Source organism: Xiphophorus hellerii, chromosome 2 (assembly GCF_003331165.1).
Source record: "Xiphophorus hellerii strain 12219 chromosome 2, Xiphophorus_hellerii-4.1, whole genome shotgun sequence".
Lineage (NCBI taxonomy): Eukaryota > Metazoa > Chordata > Actinopteri > Cyprinodontiformes > Poeciliidae > Xiphophorus > Xiphophorus hellerii.
In genome coordinates, this window is record NC_045673.1 from 20774084 (window position 1) to 20793511 (window position 19428).

Genomic DNA, 19428 nt, shown 5'->3' on the forward strand with positions numbered 1-19428 from the left:
TTAATCTGTATCAACAGTAGAATGAAGGTGAAGCTATGTGTTAATTGATTTCCACATGGAAATAAGTTGTTTTGACCTTCAACAACTTTGTCAGATGTCAACAAATAAAACTCACCACAAATAATTTTTTAAATAGTTGATATTCTGATGTTTCTTTTTCGAATGACAGACTAAGTAAATATTTTTGATTTGTCGTCTATTAAGTAAAACTTGAGACTTTCCTTGTTTTTTTTCTTTCTTTAAGCTAGCAAAGAACATAGTTGAGAAAGTAAACTTAACGTGAATCAACAGTGAAAACATTGACCGCTGCTGCCTCAGTCCATGCAAAGACAGAAGCACATATGTGTGTTTGCAGAGTAATTTCAGCTCATTAGAAGGGCGGCCTCGTGGCCATTAGCTGCCGTTTCCAGCTCTCCCCCGTTCCCTCCTTCTCTGCCTGTCGTCCCTTCCTTGTTACTCACTCTTGCTCCTTCCTGTAATCCCTCCTCATCATTCCATCGCCCTTGTTAAAAAAAAATCTCGTTTCGGTTTCCACAACTTTCCCTTTCTGCATCAGAACGTCTTCATTTTCAACTGGCTTTATTTCAGACATAATTTTTCCATCCTTGATTATCTGCTGTCAGATCGGTTTCCTTCCCAGCAGTATCGCCTCATCCCTCCTCCTCCACCGCTCCAATTATGAGTTCAGCCCATTTTTGCCTGAACAAGGGCTCCTTAACAGCAGCACCTGAATCAACCCTGTGTTTTATCACTCACAGCACAGAACAGAAAACTCACACACGTCCACACTGCTCCTGCTAACACCTTAGATTGTGTTTACACTCAACCCGTCAGCACTCATATTTCCATATACGACATTTTTGCCATGAACGGATAATGAACAGAAAATGTTTAAGCTGCACCAATCTTGCTCTGTACATTAGACCCTGGTGGACTTTAAAAAAAAGAGCTGTAAAAATCCTGTAGGTAAAAACACTAAACATAAAGAAAAGCTAGGCATTTGTTTTTTATCTTAATTGGGTAATAGAAAGCCTTTCTGTAAAACATTAATAAAGCTCATTTCTCCTTCCCCGTTTCACATAAAACTTACATTTGGGTGAACATTTACATTTACATTTGGGTTTGTTTGTCACTGCCCGCTTTAACTAATGCACAAAAACACTGAGAAGAGAAAAATGTAATTTCTATCAACTGATATGTTAATTTATTCCTGTTCAGTTTGGCTCTTTTTATTATACTAATGTAAATTTTTCTTGCAATATAAAATTGAATTCAATTAAGTTTATGTAGCGCCAATTCACAAAAATTTTTGTTTCGAGGCATTTAGGGAAAAAAAATTCAGTTCAATCACACAAATACTCCAGTTAATCCCAGATATCAATCTGATTCAAATGTTCAATTAATTATTCAAAGTAGGTTGAAAAGTTTTCTGTCTAAACCCAACAGATTGCATTCAGTCACTGACTTGCAGCAGAAAATTGCTTGCGTTGTCATTGACTTTACAGCAATGCTTCATGTTTCATGTGGCGACAGTGGAGAGGAAAAACTCCCCTTTAACAGGAAGAAACCTCCAGCAGAACCAGAACCAGGCTCAGGACAAGCGGCCGTCTGCCACGACCCACTGGGCGTTTGAGAAGAGACGGTTAGCTTCTATGGAGAGAAAGACTCCAGTGAGAAAACAAAAAGTTAGCAGTTGAAATCACAGCAAATAATACAAATTGGAGAGTAGTAGAAGAAGAAAGTGAGGAAAAATTGGCGAGTTTGACATCCAGCTGCCTGAGCCAGTGGCTGCATAACTAAAGATAAAGGATAATCTAACCCCATCTGACCTCTTGTTACGGATTCAAATGTAAAAACTAGAGAATCTAGTTTAAACATTTTGTTCTTTATTTCTAACTTATCCACTAATTCTTGTCAGTGAAGCCCTGGATAATCTTAAAATGTTTCAGTGTCTAATAGATGAATATCTAGATTTCTAAAAGTACGTCCGTCCGTCCGACAGTCCATCCATCTGTCCGTCAGTTCATTCATTCATCCATTAATCATCCAGTCAGTCAGTCCAGCTGTCTTTTTGTCCATCTGATCGTCCATCCTTGCACTCTGTGGTTTTATTTTCGTTTTCCACACTTAAAGCTTCACTACTGTTGAAATTTCCACCATAAACTTTATCGGCATTTTAAAAACAGGCCAAAAGCTGAAATCCTCTTGAAATGTGAGTTGACTGTAAGACCGTTTTCTGCTACATTAGCATGAAGCACTAAGATGACTTGGTATTTTCTCAGGCAAACTCCATGACCTTATGATTAAGACACTCCCAACCCATTTTTTCCCTACAGTACATGATTTTTACCCCCTGCTGTATGTTCACATTAACAACTAGATTTAGTTTTATCCTTAGTATTTTTTTCTCATGAGTCCAAAGCACCAAAGCTACATTTTCACCTGTAGTCCTCCCACAATCCACCGCACACTGTCCTTATTTCACGTTCGTGCCAAATGGCCGCTTTTCCTCACTTCCTCTCCCTCCCTTGTTTTCCCAGTCTCCTTTTCTTTTCCTCCCTCCAGCTTCGCTCCGTCTGGAAGCCACGGAGGAGCTGAATGGTCAGAGCCAGGATGAAGTCATCATGTCTTTATATCATTATATTCTCCTTTTACCTTTTTTAGTCACAGAAAACCCATACGGGTGGGGCTCGAGGCATAGATTGGCTGTCGATGGGAGCGACACACACTCACACACATAATCGCACACACCCTTTAACCCTGTTTTGTGCCCAGTCTCACTCCTTACGCATTCCCAGTCCTTTCCATCCCGACTCCCTCAGAGTTTCCATGACAGAGCTGCTTTAAAAGACGCTCAAAGTGACTCTGGCTTTAGGTGGATAATACTCCACTTATGCCCGCCGAGGAAAGCATCAATATTTTAAACCCAGCATGAGGGAAAGACCTTTGAGGAAGCAGCAGATTTCATTTGGAGAAATTCTGGTTTGCGTTTTCGTTAGCTTGCATTCAGCCTCCAAAGGCTTTGCACTGCAAAAAAAACAACTAATCTTACCAAATATTTTTGGTCTAGTTTCTGGTGCAAATGTCTTAGTACACATAAAATAAGATAAAACTAATCTAAGTATTTTTTCAATAAAATATAAAGGCTTGTTTTAAGTCAACTATTACTTAACATTGATGGAAAATGCCAGATTATTGCACTTGTAACAAGATGTTAACAAGGTGTTACAAGTGAAATAATCTCCCAGTGGAACTAGTACTTTTTCATCAATATTAAGGAAATATTGACTTAAATCAAGCACATATTAAATTTTTATTATTGCTGAAAAGTTACTTAAGAGCTAGTTTTGTCTTGAAGTGTACTAAGAGATCTGCACCAGAAACTACACCAAAAATGCTTAGTAAGATTTGTGTTTTTTGCAGTGTGCAGGGATTTCAGTGAATGTAATCCTGCCAAAAATGATCATTTATTTTAGGTTATCTGCATAAATAAATTAAGCTGTAATAGCGTGCATCCTGATTTCTGGTAAACTCTCCAGTGATGCTGGAGCTTCTTGTAACGTTCCCAACAAGCAAACGTTTGAGCCGCTTTCCCAGTCGAGTTAATATATTCTTGCGTGTTGGTGTGTGTGTTTATCCTCATATTAAAGCGTACACACTGACCGACTGTTTGCCACGGACAAATTTTCCACACTTTGCTACACACAAATGCATCTTTTTTTTTTTTTTTCCTTTTAGGTGTGTGTGTGTGTGTATGCAGCCTGAGTAAACCCCACAGTGGTTTCCAAGCCCACGGTGAATAAAGGTGCCTTTTGTGAGACTTTGGGTGGGTGGGGCTGGAGAGGAGGTGGGGTGTCCAGTCTGGAACAGGCATGAATGTTCCCTCAGTTTGCTCAGACATCACACTTCCCTGCCTGGTTTCACAGCAGCGCTAGAAAGGAGGAGGAGGACCTGAGGGCTGGGTCGGTGGATGAGGAGGTGGTGTTGGTGCGGGCGGGAGGGTGTGTGTTCGAGGAGTCGAGCGGGAAGCTGAGTGGGCGGGGCTTGCATCCAGCCAGTGAGCTCATTGGAACAGCGTTGTTGTTTTATCCTCCTACTGAGCGTGTCGCTTTTGGAAGCCACTGGAGCCGCCAGCCGGCCAGCTCCCTCAGTCGCCCCTCGCTGTTGGAGCAGAGAGGAACCCCCCCCCGCCCCACCATGCTGCCCCGCCAGCCCCTTTCTATCTTAAATACTTCACACACACACTCACACACTGGGCTTCAGGAGGTAGCAAGGTGAAAAGATCTGCTGCCCTTGGAAGAGCAGAACTGAGTAGGTTTTTTTTTCTCAACTTTTTCCTTCCTTGCTTGACTTTTTTTTTTTTTTACACAAACAGCATCAGGAAAGCAGAATACCGACACAAGGCTGAGAAGAAACATGCAGCATGTGGAAGACGAGAGACAGAAAGATGTCCTAACTGGATTTGTTTTGTCTCTCCTCAGCCGTCCGGCGCTCCGGTGGAAAATGACCCCCTGGGCTCGCTGCCTCCTGGATGGGGTAAGTTCGCCTGACTCGCTCGTATGCACGCAGATTATTATTATTCTCCAGCTGCCTTTATGTCGTCATCTGCTTAGGGCTGCACAATATCTTCAGGCCTCCTTTGAAGTCTTGGAATTGGATTTAAAAAGTTTCAGAGTCTGGAACTGGATTGAGGAAGAACGATGTTTTTTTCTGAATCCCCCATCTAATTGATGAGTAGTGACTTTAAACATTGATTAAATATCAAATTAATTTGATTCAACAAATCGTTTTTCTAATTTACAGGGAATAAGATCTAAGTCATACAGAAATTAAGCAAAGGGTCAATTTCCCTTCTTTTTTTGGCCACTTTGAGCTGTGATTCTTAAAGTTGAGCTGATTTAGAAACCAAATAAAGCATTCACGTTTCCATTGTTTTGCAATTTCCAAAATAAAAGCGCAACAGATCACTACCTGTCATTTAATGGATCTGTAGTTAATGTTCACACTTTATACGTCTCAGCTTTATATACTTTTCAATCTGAGTTTGTCCATTTTCCAGGAAAGCGGTGAAATAGTCGCTTACCCCAACGATGCAAACAATTTCTACTCTAATGTTCACAATATTGCTTGAAAAATCTAGAAAATGGAGTCTGGTAAAAGTATGGATGTTTTTTTGTTTTTTAAATGGGACCCTGCATGTCAAATCAAGAAAAGGTCAATACAACTTCAATCTGTGCAATGATAGAAACCCAAAATATTTCTTCAAGGCAAAATGTGATTGGCTGTTATCTTCCAGGTGGTTCATTAAAACTCTGCTTCTTGATATTTTATGCCACTTGTTAGAAGGACTTTTGCTGACATGGGATCTAGATCTGAGCGAATGAATCAGAGTGGTAGGGACCAGATTTGACATCAGTTATCTTACCTCAACTAGAAATAAATTTTTCTTAACTCGCTTATTTAAATGGAAAGCTGGCAGTGCTCTCCTGGCTCGTCAACAGTGAATCGGCTTTTATTTTTCGTCAATATGAATGTTTTTTTCATTAAGTAGGAGATTTCTAATGTAGCTTAAGTTCCTGCTTTCAGCTGTGGAGAAGAGGTTTGGTAAAGAGTCTGCAGACGATCAGACAACAGTAGAAAAACCTGAGCGATGTTACCGGTGAACTCTGCAGCGACGATATCAATTGGGATTGGGATCCTCAGTCTTCTTTTTCATCGTTGTGATGTCCCCTCCACTATTCCTGAGCTTTTAGGTTAGATCATTTACGGCCATAAAGGAAACATACAAGCACATCCAAACACATTATTGGTCAGCAGCGTTTTAGATCCTGCTACTAAATATCCTGTCAAAGCGATGTTCTTTGATGCAGCATTGCACTGATATTTCCAGGATGGTTTTAATGGGATACATTGTACGGCAGAGCATTATTTTTGTTTGTTCAGCACTTTTTATTTGGGTTTTCTGAATAATTTGAAAGAATGGTTTTGTTTTTCACAAGCACAAGGTCGATTTATCATTAAGCCACATTTTTCGTCCTGTGTTTGCTGTCATCACAATGTCACGAGCAAGTTCCCTGAACTCCAGGGTCACTTGGATCAGCTGTGACAGTAAAAGTGTATTCATGAAGGCCATGTCTTTGACCAGCAGAGTTTTAGCGCTTGGCTTTTGAGACGTAGTAGCCTGGCAAATATTGCATCCCACCAGTGTTTTGCAATTGTGATTTGATATATCGTGCAGCTCTACAACGCATTAAGTGTATTTTGCTTTTGACAACCTCAGAGCAGTTTTTAGTGGTATTAGGCCTTCATGAAACAACAGAAGGAATGTTCTCCCTTTGGTTTTGTCCGGGGGGACGCTGGTGCCGCTAGCGAGCCGGTCGTTAATTGGCAGATTTACGTCTCCACCCGAGTGATTCTGATTTCTGCTCTGTTGAAGAAATTCTCTCCTGGTTTCTATTTGTTGCTCCGCTCGTTTATCACTGTAAGGACTCCCTTTGCTCTAAAGGTCTACAAATTACAGGGACCGTGTTATTGACGGGACCCTTCATCATCCAACATTTTCCCAACAGAGTAATGTAATGGGATCCACGCAGACTCCCCTCGTCACACACATTCATTCATAAACGAACACCGCTGGCAGCTCTGCGTCCGCCAGCATTTTCACAGCCGCGTCCTCTCCAGAAACGCTCCCTCTCCTCTGCCCATGATGCCTTTTCAACATGTTGTGGTACCTCAAGACGAAAACCTCAATTATATCATTGGCTCAGCTTCGCCTCTCTGGCGCGCTTTTTTCTTGCTCTTTTTTTTTTTTGTCAACTGTGGTCTCTTCCCTCTAGTTTTTTTTTTCTCTCTCTTTTGTTTGAGGCTCAGATTCGGAAAGAGAAAGATGGGAGAAAAGATGATGGAGAAAAAGTGAAGGGAGCTCTGACTGGATGATGAAGGGGGGGTGGAGAGAGGAAAGGAGAACGCTAGCAGGAGCTGCAATGTGAGCACTACTGTTTCTGGGCCCTCCACTTACTGCTGGTAATGAGAAAAAGATGTCAGAGCAGCAGAGGGAGGAGGATGGGGCACCGGCTTAACTTTCATGGCACAGACACATTTTTGCATGAAAGAAGAAAACTTTTACTGAAGTTTGCTTCTGTGAAACTTTATTAACCACCAGAAACAAACCTCCATGTATTCACATCAAGTCATGGTGAAATACCACACAGAACCGCCAGTTTTAACTCAGAGTGCTGATAATTTTCCTCTCCTCTTCATCCCAAAAGGTGATTCCTCTGATTTAGGGGTGAGCAATATGAACAGTACTTTATGGTGCTACTGTCATAACAATAAAAGTAACAATAAAAGCTTTTTATTTCTTTTTTTTAAGGTAACTGAGGGGGCTGTGCACAGCAGTCAAAGCTCCACAATTTGTAATAAGCTTCTTTAGGACATAAATCACATTAAGAAGTGTGATTTGTATCACAGTAACGGCATTTAATGATATTTTCAAATGTATTGATATTTATTGATGCATCTTTGTTGAACAAACTGGGTAAATAAATAATAAATAACCGTCCTAACAGTGCCAAATTTTTTTTGTCATTTTTAAACATTATTAATTAGAGCGATAAGTAAAATCTTATTGTGATGCAAAGATTACCACGATAAACGATATACGATTCGATAAATGCCTACTCTTGATTTCATCACAACATTCATGCTCCTTCTGTCCTGCTTGTGTTCGCAGAGAAACGTCAGGACAATGGCCGGGTGTACTTCGTCAACCACAACACCAGGACAACGCAGTGGGACGATCCTCGGACCCAAGGGTGAGACCGCCAAGCTCCAGATTCAACACGAGTGTGTCTGAGCATGTGTGTCTGCCTGCTTGTTAGGTGGCGCCTTGCTTTGAGTGTTTGCTCAGACAGAGGGAGATGTGAACATGACACTGCTGTGAGACAGCTTTCTGAATTATGACGGAAACAGACGAAGTGTTTCCCAGGAGTGGAGCAGCATCGGGTCTTTACAAAAGTTTTATTCGAAACTACAGACAAAAGTGCTCATGAAGCCATTTTCAGCGTTTATCACAACACAAGCGATCATGTTGCTGATGTCATTTTATCTTCCTTTAGCCGGGGTTTTTAAATTATTTTGTTTCACGTCACTCATAAATAAACGTTCATGATATTTTCACTCATTTACGATTTTGTTAAGTTCAGACAATTTGCCTCTTCATATGGAAAACACCTTTTACTCGCCTTCCATGCCAAGTCAGTCTGCGTTCTTTAGATATAAGTTAATATTTTTTAATTTAAAACAGCAGCTAATTTATATTTTTTTCTGAAAGCACATAAGCATCCTTCATATTTACTGGTTGCATGAAAACCTTAAAGTTAAACCTTTGACTGTGCACCCACGCCCTGAAATCATTTCTATTAACACATAGCTTACTCGAGGATCAGGTTCTCTTGTCTTTTCTATTTTGATGAATTGCTGATAAAAATGGGCCTGCTGTGGTGCCAGAATTTCCCCAAACTTTATATTTCACGGACAGTTGTGTGTGTTTCCACTGTGGGGTCCACTGCCGGGCTGTTTGATTAAATTACTTCCTCCCACTGCTCCTGAGTGGGCTGGCTCCACAATCTGGACGTATATCTTCTTCCCTCTGTGATCAAAACCTAGTGGAATCAGTCTAACATGGCATTCAGGTCATATTTTTGTTGTTGTGGTTTAAAGTGAAGCGAAGACTCCCCAAACTGTGTGGCAGTATGTAATCAGAGTTTAACCAGACAGAAATATTTATCACACTTTCACCTCAAAACGTCGTTTATAGTTTGGCATCTATGCAGAGACTCCTTATCAGGAGAAAACCTTTTCCCTGAGGAAAAAGAAAAGAAAATCAAAGAACGAACCAGGCAGCTAGCATGGTTCTTGTAAAAAGCTCCTGCAGTGGAAATGCATCTTTTCTAATGACTTCCTGTTTCCCTGGAGCGTGCGTATCGCTTGGATCAACTTTAGAATGTAAAACATAAATGACAAAAAAAAAAGAGCCTCGTTTTTGCATTTATTTTATAGGGATTAGTCAGGGAGCCAATAAATGTGGCCTCTGTGATTTAAAAATATTTTTGAATAATTGTGCCTAAAAATGATAGATTAAAAACTTCTTAATTTTTCAGTGAGATTTGGCCATTTTTCTTTATGTGGAGGGTGTTGTATTTATTTATTTATTTGACTCTATCACAAATAAGGCATGCACAGTTAAGCTTTTTTTTTTTTTTTTCTAAGCTGATCTCCAGTACTTTCAAACTTAAAGGTTTTGCCAAATTGTGGCTCATCTTATTGCTTTAGCACCCTGGCTTTTTATCAGCACAGGTTGGCTGGGGGGATTGTGTTAGCTTCGCCCCCCAGACGGGGCCCCTCGGCTCAGGAACGTGCTCACTGCCCCTCTCCCTGTTGCAGGATGATCAAGGAGCACCCCCTGCCCCCTGGCTGGGAGATGAAGTACACCGCAGAGGGAGTGCGGTATTTTGTGGACCACAACTCTCGCACCACCACCTTTAAAGACCCCAGACCCGGCTTTGAGTCAGGGTAACTATTGTCTCTCCCCCTCAAATCTGCCACAGACCGAGACAGAGAGCCTTTTTAATGAAACGATCACAATCAGATTTCTATTTGTGTTTAAATACTTTGATTCTTGCACAGTAATTCTGCCTTGGTCTGGTATACAATGTTAATTTCCACATAACAGGGTCAAAATGTCTCTAAATCTGAACTACATTTTATTCTTTTTGATTTTTTTCATCAGCTTGTTTTCTTAACTCCACACCTTTCATTTCTTCGTCTGTGACTTACGTTTCCTTTTGTCGTAGCCGTTTAATTAAGAGATGACATTAAATCGCAGCAACATGCTCATTCGGACACACAAACTGTAAACGTCTTTATTGCAGCAGCTTGAAATCTCGCAGCCAGAGTCGGGCCGCGCCGCAGACTGCCCTGGCATCTATGTGGCTGTTTGTGCTTTTCTGTGTGTCCTCTAAGTTTTGCTTATGTGGCCGCTGCTGTATACGGCACGTGTTTTTGGAGAAAGCTGCATGAATCTGCTCCTCCTGGTGATGTTTGCTCTTATTTTTAGTCCGGTGGTTTCAGAGCGGTCCAGAAAGACACTTTTGGACAGTTTTTTTGCTCTGAATCCTGCAGTGGCGCGGGTTCGCACGGACGGCGCTCTGCCGCTGCGATCTCCGCTTCCGAACCCAGACTGAGAAGTGCCTGGCAGCTCAGCGAGCCCCACACATTTCGTCTCCTCCTCCCCTCTTTTTTTAAATTTTTTTTTTAAACTTTCTTTCTCTCTGCATCTTGGCCTTTTTTTGCTGCTGACAAAGCAGAAATCCTGTGTGTGTGTGTGTGTGTGCGCAGAGAGTTTGTGGGGCTAACACCAACACAGCTGCAGCCCTAAGCTCACCTTTCTCTTTGAGGCCCAGACATTGATCTGCAGCAGAATGGATGATGTAAATACAATATCACTTGCTCCCTGGAACATCAGCTTCTTCATTTTTCTATTTTTTTGCCTGTGTTTTACTTTGCTTTTCTTGGAATAATGTGAAACTGACCAATTTTCATCTGATTTTATGTTTGTGTTCAGGTCAAGGCAGGGCGGCTCGCCTGGAGCTTATGATCGGAGCTTCAGATGGAAATACCACCAGTTCCGTTTCCTGTGTCATGTAAGTGTTAAATGAGGTTCTGCAGGTTCAATAAAACACTCAGTTCACCTTTAACTGCTTTGATCTTCTTGGTTCAGTCTCTAAAAGAAAGGAAACAATCCTCTCACTGAAGCTGCCCAGCGTTCCTATGCAACCTGGAAATGTTTGTAGTGATTTGAGTTTCTCCAGGTCTGGATAAGTATAGAGGGAAAAAAACGTTGCATCCGTCAGTCAGACCATCCATTCACTTGTTTTTCATAGGCTGCATATTTAAATGCATACCTTTGTCAAAATATAGGTCATAAATTCATAGTGTTTTGTGTTACCTTCATAATTGGATAAAAAGAAGTGAGGATTTTGGACATTTGAGTTAGAAAAGGTCTGAAATTTGGACACAATACTCTTAAAATGTTTGACATCTTTGCCAGAAAGTGTAACCCATAATTTGGGTGTGTATTCATTAATTATTCAAAATTAGCATTTGTAACAAGACAATCTTTAATATCAAATGCATATTTTCTTAACACAAACATCTTAAAGCTCATAAAGTGTTCACAGTAACTTAATTACGGGGTGATAATTGAACATTTAGGGAAAAAATTTCTTTTAGTCCCACATGAAGTTTACCTAATTAGTGCTTAACCTTCCAGTGAGAAACGTTTTACTTCCAGGACTTAGCTGTCCCAGTCAGCTAAAACTGCTAAGTTGTGACAGGGTTTCCAGGAATGTCCTGTGTGCCAAAACCAATGTGCAAACACTCCTGATATTCCTGACCTTTGTTGTCTCTGTGCAGTCCAACGCCTTGCCCAGCCATGTGAAGATCTCCGTGTCCAGACAAACACTGTTTGAAGATTCGTTCCAGCAGGTCAGGCACACACAGCACTCATTACATCTTCTCTGCACCAGTGTGGCACACAAAGGAATTAAAATTACCCTATTAAATAACACATGTATTCAGTTTTGGGTTTTCTGAATAAACGGTGTTTATATTTGGTAATATACAGCATTTCATTTATGCACACCTTTGCCCTTTGTGTTTAGATTTAAAGTCAAAACAATTAAAATCTCTTTACCCAAACACTTAAGTTCTGAACTCTACATTAAAAGCTAATGAATGATTCTTCATCAGATCATGAACGTGAAGCCGTATGACCTTCGGCGCCGGCTCTACATCATCATGAGAGGAGAGGAGGGTCTGGACTACGGCGGTATTGCCAGGTGAGTGTCGAACCGCCATCTTCCTGTCACACTCTGGTTTTGTTTCTGGGCTTCTTTTTTGACCTGTTCAGCTCTTTTTGTTCTAGTGATGTTGGTGATGGTGTGCTGTTTATCTGTCTTTGCTGCTGTTCAATCTCTGACTCCATTCTTTGGATCAAAGCAGAAGCTGTGATGATAACAAGACAAGGCACCAAAGAGATGAGGCTCATTCAATATTTAATACAAATGTCTTTTGCTAGTTGATTGGATATAAAACTGCAATGTTTCCCCCAGAAGACTTGCTAAGCCTGGTGGATGGGGTTCTGGGGCAGTCATTCATCCAGCGGCCCGTCGTGTTTTTGACTTAAAAAATGTTTAAACTTGACAGGAAATATGAAAATATCACTTGATAATTATGTGTCATTGAAAGATTAGCAGATTAACACCTGAACACCAACTATAAAGTCTTAAAAAATGCTAACATTTTAAAAAGACTTAAATAAATAAGTAATACTTAACCTGGTGGCCCACCAGGCTTATAATACACTGGGGGAAACACTGAAAATGGAAGAATAAATAAATATGTTAACATAGTATGCTGCAATAAATGATCCAAACCTAATAAATTATTTTGGGATTAGTTAATGTCGTAATTTTGTCCCCTTACTCCCTGTGGACCTATGGAGCGGACTGTTCTCTAACATTTCAAGGAGAATAAAATTCAAATTATTTAACATCTATCCAGAAATTGTTTTGTTTTTGTCTCATTGATGTTTAACCTTCCTGTCAATCATCACTTCTGTTATTACTCAGGGAACTTTACATATATTTGAGTAAAATTTATGGTTTGACCTGCTGCTCACATTTTGAGCTACAGCAAGCCGCAGTGTCCAAAACCTCACACAGTTAAGTCTCGAGTTCAGGACGGTAAAATTAGAGAGGAGTGTTGCTGGATGGATGTGCTGGTGGAGGAGTGATGCTTTGTTCTTCTTCTGCGGCCACTGGACCTTCAAGATAATCATGGCAAATATTTATATAAAATAGAATAACAAAAACTTTTCTACACCAAAGATAATTTTGTTAAATTATTTTCCTCAATCCAAATCTACATTTTATTAAAATTTTCATTAAAGATTTTTGTTTATTTTTATTCCATAAAACTGTATCAAGTTGTAACATTTCAGTTTTAGGCCTTGTGTGTCTGATGTAAATGTTGTTGAAACCATGCAGCACGCCCTCCTCCTCCAACATTTCTGTCCTCCCTCCCTCTTCCCGTTCATCCTCCCCACTCCTCCGTCTGCTGTCCTCCAAGTCTGTAATATGTTGGCATTTTTTTCTGTTTGCCATGTTTTTGCTTTTTTTTTTTTTTTTCTCATTTTGTTTCTGTTTGGTTTCGCATTGTGTCTCTGTCTCCGGTGTCACGTCAGTGGTTTTACCCTATGGTAGGTGACATCATGCTGTTCTACCACAGGGTAGAACCACGGACGGGATGTTGGGAGGTGTCTGCGTCCAACCGTCCGTCCGTTCATACGCCTACTCCACCCGATGTGTGCTGAAACGGGTGAACCGTGGGAGCGCTTGGTGCTGCAGCTGGTGGAGGGCCTTCATTCTCTCTAACATGCATCCTTCCTCATTATCCTGTTTTTTTTGTTGTTGTTTTTTTAAGTCCACCATTTTTGATGTTCTGTGTTTTGTTCTCACATTTTTTTTAATTCTAAGTTCTGATTAAATCCCAGATTTTTGTTATAGACAGCATTTTAAATTAGATTTCAGTAACACAAAATAACATCTTGGTGGTGGCGTTGGGGTCATAAGTCATACACCTTAGCTTTGCTTCTCCCCAAATTGATAACCAGTTTGATTCCTTTTAGATCAAAGCAAGAAACGGCACAGTTTCATATTTTTCTTTCTTTATTAAAAAGTTTGGAACATAATAACTAAGATAATCCCACTGGTTTTAACTGAAAACAGAAAGGGCAACTCCTGCTATAATGTCACATATTGTAAAAGTGTTTATTTTACAATATGTGACATTATAGTTATAATCATCATATTCCAGGAACGTTTGCATGAGCAAAGAGCAGCTGTGCACCAAATAGATACCAACTCAAGATTGTATCCGAGTTGCATGATTGACTCTATTATGTAAAACTCTAGAAAGGCTGGGTAAGTGTGGTAGTAATTTAAAATGCATCAAAAGATTTATGCATCAAAACATACGTTATCTGATTTTTAATCAACTAAAAGTGCATCAAGGAAGAAAATGGTGAGAAATCTTGGTTTTTATGCATGTATTGAACAAAAAGAAAAATCTGATTTTTTTTTTTTTTCCTATATTTGAAAATAATTGGGGAAAAATGGCCACTTGACTGGTGAATCAGTGAAATTTTTTTTTATTAATTTCACTGAGTTTTAGTTCTAAATTAAACTGCCTAAGTTCAGAATATTTAAGCTTTTCTGCATCAGTTCTCTTATTTGTAACAACCTTATCCTCTCCACTGGTTAACCAGCTGGATTTATTATAGTTAATATTAAACATAGACTGGGTTGTTCTCTGCCAGTGTTTGTTTCTAAGCAAGAAGAGATATACAGCACAAAACACGACTGTTTGTGTTTTCTGTAATATTTCATCAGGTTTGTAAAAAATGGCTCAGTTTAAATCTGTTGCTGCTATTTTTGTGTCAGTGGTGCTAAAATATGTCTTAAGCTGATGTTGGTTTTGCTCTGCTCTCCATGATGGAAGTTTATCTGTATCTGCTTGGTGTAAAACAACAGTTCCTCATGCTAAATTACAGGTTAATGGAGTGATTTCTATCATTGATGACCTTTGTCCTCTGGCTCTGCAGGGAGTGGTTCTTCCTGCTGTCCCATGAAGTCCTGAACCCCATGTACTGCCTGTTTGAATACGCCGGAAAGAACAACTACTGTCTCCAGATAAACCCGGCCTCCTCCATCAACCCTGACCATCTCACATACTTCCGCTTCATCGGTCGCTTCATCGCCATGGTGAGCCTCACCTCGTAAATATCTTTGATTTGAGTCACTCTTCAAACATAGTTCCTGCCATCGTTTTTGCACCTTCATGCTTATTTGTTCTGCTACAGAAATAAAAAGCGACATCATGAACCTCCTGCTTCTATAAGATCGAATCTACATCTTTGATGTGTTTTCGGTTTTCTGCTAGGAACAGAACGGGGCCGTCCCCAAACTGCTCCCACAAAGTTGGGAGCATGAAATGGTCCAAAATGTCTTGGCACGCGGAAGCATGAAGAGGTCTTTTACTGGAAATAAGGGGCCGATTTGAGCAGGCCTTGGAAACTGTTCTTAAACTAATCTGAAAGCCCCGTGATGTTTGGAGGTCTGCAGCTGCTGACGATGCAGAAAGTCGAGCTCTAAGCACCTCAACATCTTTGTGATTTGACGTAGCGTAGCACTTTGTATTTAAATCGCATTCGCCTCCATTTTGTTTTAACTGTCTGTAGAATATTTAGCAGTGAACTGCATTTTATAAATCTGTGGTCAACTAAGTGGCTGGAACAGCTGAACTCAATGGTTCAACGAATACTTTTGGCAATATGGTTTATAACTGTAGTTATTAAAGTAATTAACTTTGTTACTAGAGGTTAATAGAAACCCAACAGGGGCTTTTCTGTATGGACTTTGCTTGTTCTCCCTTTGCAGGCCTGGATCTTTAATACAAGTTTCATTATGTTGAAACTTTAGCACTATTTGTCAAAACTCACAAAAACCGATATTTTCTCTTACAACTAATCACAAAGCAAGTAATTCAAATGTCAGTTCGGCTTCTTTTAGTTCTCTCTTAGGGAATCCTGACTCCATTTTGTTCTGAACTATTTAGAACTGGATAATTCAGATTAAACTGATTAAACTCTTTCTGTTACATACAAAAAAAAAAACATTTTGGGGGGTGGGGGTATTTCTGGAGTTAGGGGCATTGTATATGGGGTCTTCCTTAAAATCTTTGTGCCTGGAGAAGCCAAGCCTACGCTGAGTTATTCTTCTCTGAGTTCAGAACATTTCCAGCTAAGTTTGTGGCTCGTTTCATGTATCGTGTCATCTAATGACATGAGTGTGTTCTCACACCCCTGCTGTGAACACATCTCCAGCTCTCGCAGTGTAAAGCGAAAAGCTGAAGGTTTCTCTTTGGGATCGACTCCAAACGGTTTAGGTTCCCAAACCCTCCACCCTCCTGCCAGCTCTCGCCCACACCATGAGCTCACCGCTTCAACCAGCCCACACCAGCTGCCTATATTTAGAGCACAAATTCACTTTGTTGACTTCTTTTCTCCTAAAGTCGATTTTCTCCATCTAGCGAGCCGGTGCAGTCCTTTGTTTTCATTTTGTAAATTTCCACAGCCACCTTCTGCCTGAAACCCCTTAGCTGTGAGACGAACGCAGGTCGGTCCAGTCGGTAACGCAGAGCAGACTGTGACTGAGTCAGTCCTTGGACGTCTGTGTTATTGTTGGCATCGCGGCTCTGAACCCTCTGTGGTTTCTCTAACGCTAAACAGCTCCGTCTGTCTGATTCTCTGCAAACACACACAGACACCTAAGCAAGATTAGGTCTTGAATTAAAGCTCTTCAAGTTCTCACATTTGTATAAATCTTGTTTTTTATATATATACATAACACAAGAAGAAGGCAGCAGCTCTTCTGAGCCTGTAATAAATTGACTGTTTGAGTCACACACCTTATGTGAGTGATTTTGGTAAATGGCTGCAACGATTATAGAAATAAAAGACCCGTTCATGATTCTTGTAAAAATAATGGCTGTTGAAACCTTTCTAACACCTAAATAGGCACCAGATAATCCCCCTGTGAGTCATCAGTACAAACACCTAATGATTGAGTTTTCAGTGACCTACTTTCAACCATGTATCCATGAAATAACCATAAATTATCCCCAGAATAGCGAGAGGGCAAAATTACGACTCTGTGCTTTACTTTGTCCTGGAACTTAAACCTGATGAAATCAGAGGAGAAACAAATCAGAATCACCTTTTAGTTGGTGTGTGTTAGTCTCTCTGTTCTCTGACTTTAAATGGGCGTTTCAAATAGGCAGTGGGTCAAAATTAATGCCAAATTAGCTACAAAGTGGCTTAACGACAAACAGTTGTGAGAAGCTCGTGGAAGAATATTCGTAACTTTTGACCCAACTCACAAAGTTTAAAGGCATTGCTTTCTCTTAGAAAGGTAATTTATGTGAACCTCTGGCTTTGAATTAAGCTTTTTAGAAAAATCTGCCTTTAATCCCAACCCAACTTGGTCTACTGCTTTCATTCAGTCGACATACAGTACAGACCAAAAGTTTGGACACACTTTCTCATTGAATTCAATGAGAAAGTGTGTCCAAACTTTTGGTCTGTACTGTACATCTGTTTATTTATAATTTTAACGCTTTTACTACAAAGTGATGTCAGTTCCTGTCTAAAAACCGTTGGTCTCATCCATTTGTGAGGCGCCGCTCTGTCCACCAGCTTGGTTTCAGGAACACAGAGCAGTGTTTTAAAACACGTTCTGCCACCACATGTTGGTCTTTTATTCATGCTGCCATGTCAACTTAAAGCAGTAAAAAATATTTCCTCTAAATCATTTTGGTGTTTTTGTAGGATATCTGCATCTTTTTTTATATACAAGTACATTAAAAAGCTTCATCCATGACTCAAACACATCACCTGCTTGTTTGAGCTGCAGTCAAACCCTTGAGTTTATTTTTGAAGGAATCTGAGCAGAGAGCTGCAGACGGCCTCAGTGTGGTTTCTGATGCATGGCGTCCTCCCTGCAGGCGCTGTACCATGGGAAGTTCATCGACACCGGCTTCACGCTGCCGTTCTACAAGCGAATGCTGGACAAGAAGCCAACTCTGAAAGACCTGGAGTCCATAGATCCCGAGTTTTATAACTCCATCATGTGGGTTAAGTAAGTGAAGTCGCTGCTTGTTTTTAGGTTTGTGTTACAGTTGGTTTGAATCCTCTGAACTGAAGAAAAGCAGGATGTTTGACTTTTAGATTTTTATTTAAATTAAGATTTCAACAGCATCTTGGTATGTTCTCTAAAAGATTTGCAAGCATACTTTTAAACCGTTACAATAGATAACTATATATTATAAAACCATGTCAATTGATGAGTAGAGATCAATGTTCAAAAAGAGTAAATTAATAGAAAAGTATTCAGTATCATCCCAGAATGTGTTTGTTACTATATTGTTAATATTTCTGTAGCTAAAGGGAGACATTATGTTTGTTAATGCAGCGGCTTGTGCTGCTGACTTTATTTTTATAAACATTTCTAATGATTTTTTTAGGTTTCAGGTACTGTAATTTATGTTCGTGTATATTTTTAAGGTATTATTGATCTGTATTGGTAAAAATACTTTAGTTAATCCAAAGTATTAGTTGTTTCAAAAATAGAATACCTTCTGGTTTCTGTCTTATTTTTATAACACTTGAAATAGAGATATGATAGATGATTATAGAGTTTACTTTTTAAAAAATATGTTGTATTTATTGTGATGATAATAAAAGGAAGTATTACAAAATGAAGCACAGCTTTTTGGCAATACATCTTTAACAAATACATGTATGGCTTAATAAATCAAACTTTTATCAACACTTATCAAATATGCTACCTAAACGGCACATAAATGTTGCTTATCAGTTTATATGTTTTATAAATTTGAAATAAACATGGGATTTTAGCCCCTTGGGAGTTTCAAGTCTACAACCAGAAATGGACTATTAGATGATCTTAAAGTGTTAAAAGTGTGTAAAAATGCAGCAGATGAGCAGGAGTTTATCTGTGATTTTTGATGCTGTAACATGTTTTGTGATTTTCTTTGTTTCCAGAGAGAACAACCTGGAGGAGTGTGGAGTGGAGCTGTATTTTGCACAGGACATGGAAATCCTCGGGAAGGTTTCCAGTCACGCGCTTAAAGAGGGCGGAGAGGACGAGCTGGTCACAGAAGAAAACAAGGAGGAGTACATCAGGTGAGCCGCCAGAAGCTGTTGGACTTCACAGGAGAGGAATGAAACCTCAGCAGATGTGAGAGAAACGGTGAAGCCAGACCTTGAAAATGGGAAGGTGTTTTGTCCCTGCAGCCTGCTGACAGACTGGAGGTTCACCCGCGGGGTGGAGGAGCAGACCAAGGCCTTCCTGGACGGCTTCAATGAGGTGGTTCCTCTGGAGTGGCTTCGCTACTTTGATGAGAAGGAGCTGGAGGTGAGGAGGACCAGAATCAGGGGTCTGAATTTCACCTGCTGTAGAGCAAACACGACAATGTTCATAAAACGTTTCCATGTGTTTGGTGTCTTGTTGAATTCTTGGACTATTTTCCAATTATTTAACGAGAAAGGTGACTGTAAAATCTCCCAGGCTCAATAATGCAGGCATTCATCTTCTCACATCCCAACTCAAGAACTATTTCCAACAAACATCAGAACTGTGAGCTTGTTAACTTACTTTACAGGGTTTCTACACAATTTCCATTCATTATCCCATTAGTTTCCACACTTTGTGAGACAAAAATAGA

General features: G+C 40.1%; 1 protein-coding gene and 1 long non-coding RNA gene across 4 annotated transcripts in view; both read left to right on the forward strand.

Annotated features, from left to right (window-relative positions):
• wwp2 (WW domain containing E3 ubiquitin protein ligase 2) overlaps positions 1-19428 on the forward strand; it is a 56945-nt gene that overhangs the window by 34085 nt on the left and 3432 nt on the right. For 2 of the 3 annotated variants that reach the window (XM_032587343.1, XM_032587352.1), the window contains exons 11-20: positions 4482-4536; positions 7733-7814; positions 9445-9573; positions 10625-10703; positions 11476-11547; positions 11812-11900; positions 14726-14885; positions 17686-17819; positions 18746-18886; positions 18998-19118. In XM_032587343.1, the coding sequence (XP_032443234.1) occupies positions 4482-4536; positions 7733-7814; positions 9445-9573; positions 10625-10703; positions 11476-11547; positions 11812-11900; positions 14726-14885; positions 17686-17819; positions 18746-18886; positions 18998-19118 (1062 nt within the window). The remainder of the gene's footprint in view (positions 1-4481; positions 4537-7732; positions 7815-9444; positions 9574-10624; positions 10704-11475; positions 11548-11811; positions 11901-14725; positions 14886-17685; positions 17820-18745; positions 18887-18997; positions 19119-19428) is intronic. The other variant, XM_032587360.1, reaches the window with a different exon arrangement.
• On the forward strand, positions 11908-12619 carry LOC116735448 (uncharacterized). The gene is made up of 2 exons (XR_004342380.1): positions 11908-12199; positions 12268-12619. It is a non-coding gene; the product is annotated as an uncharacterized LOC116735448 (long non-coding RNA).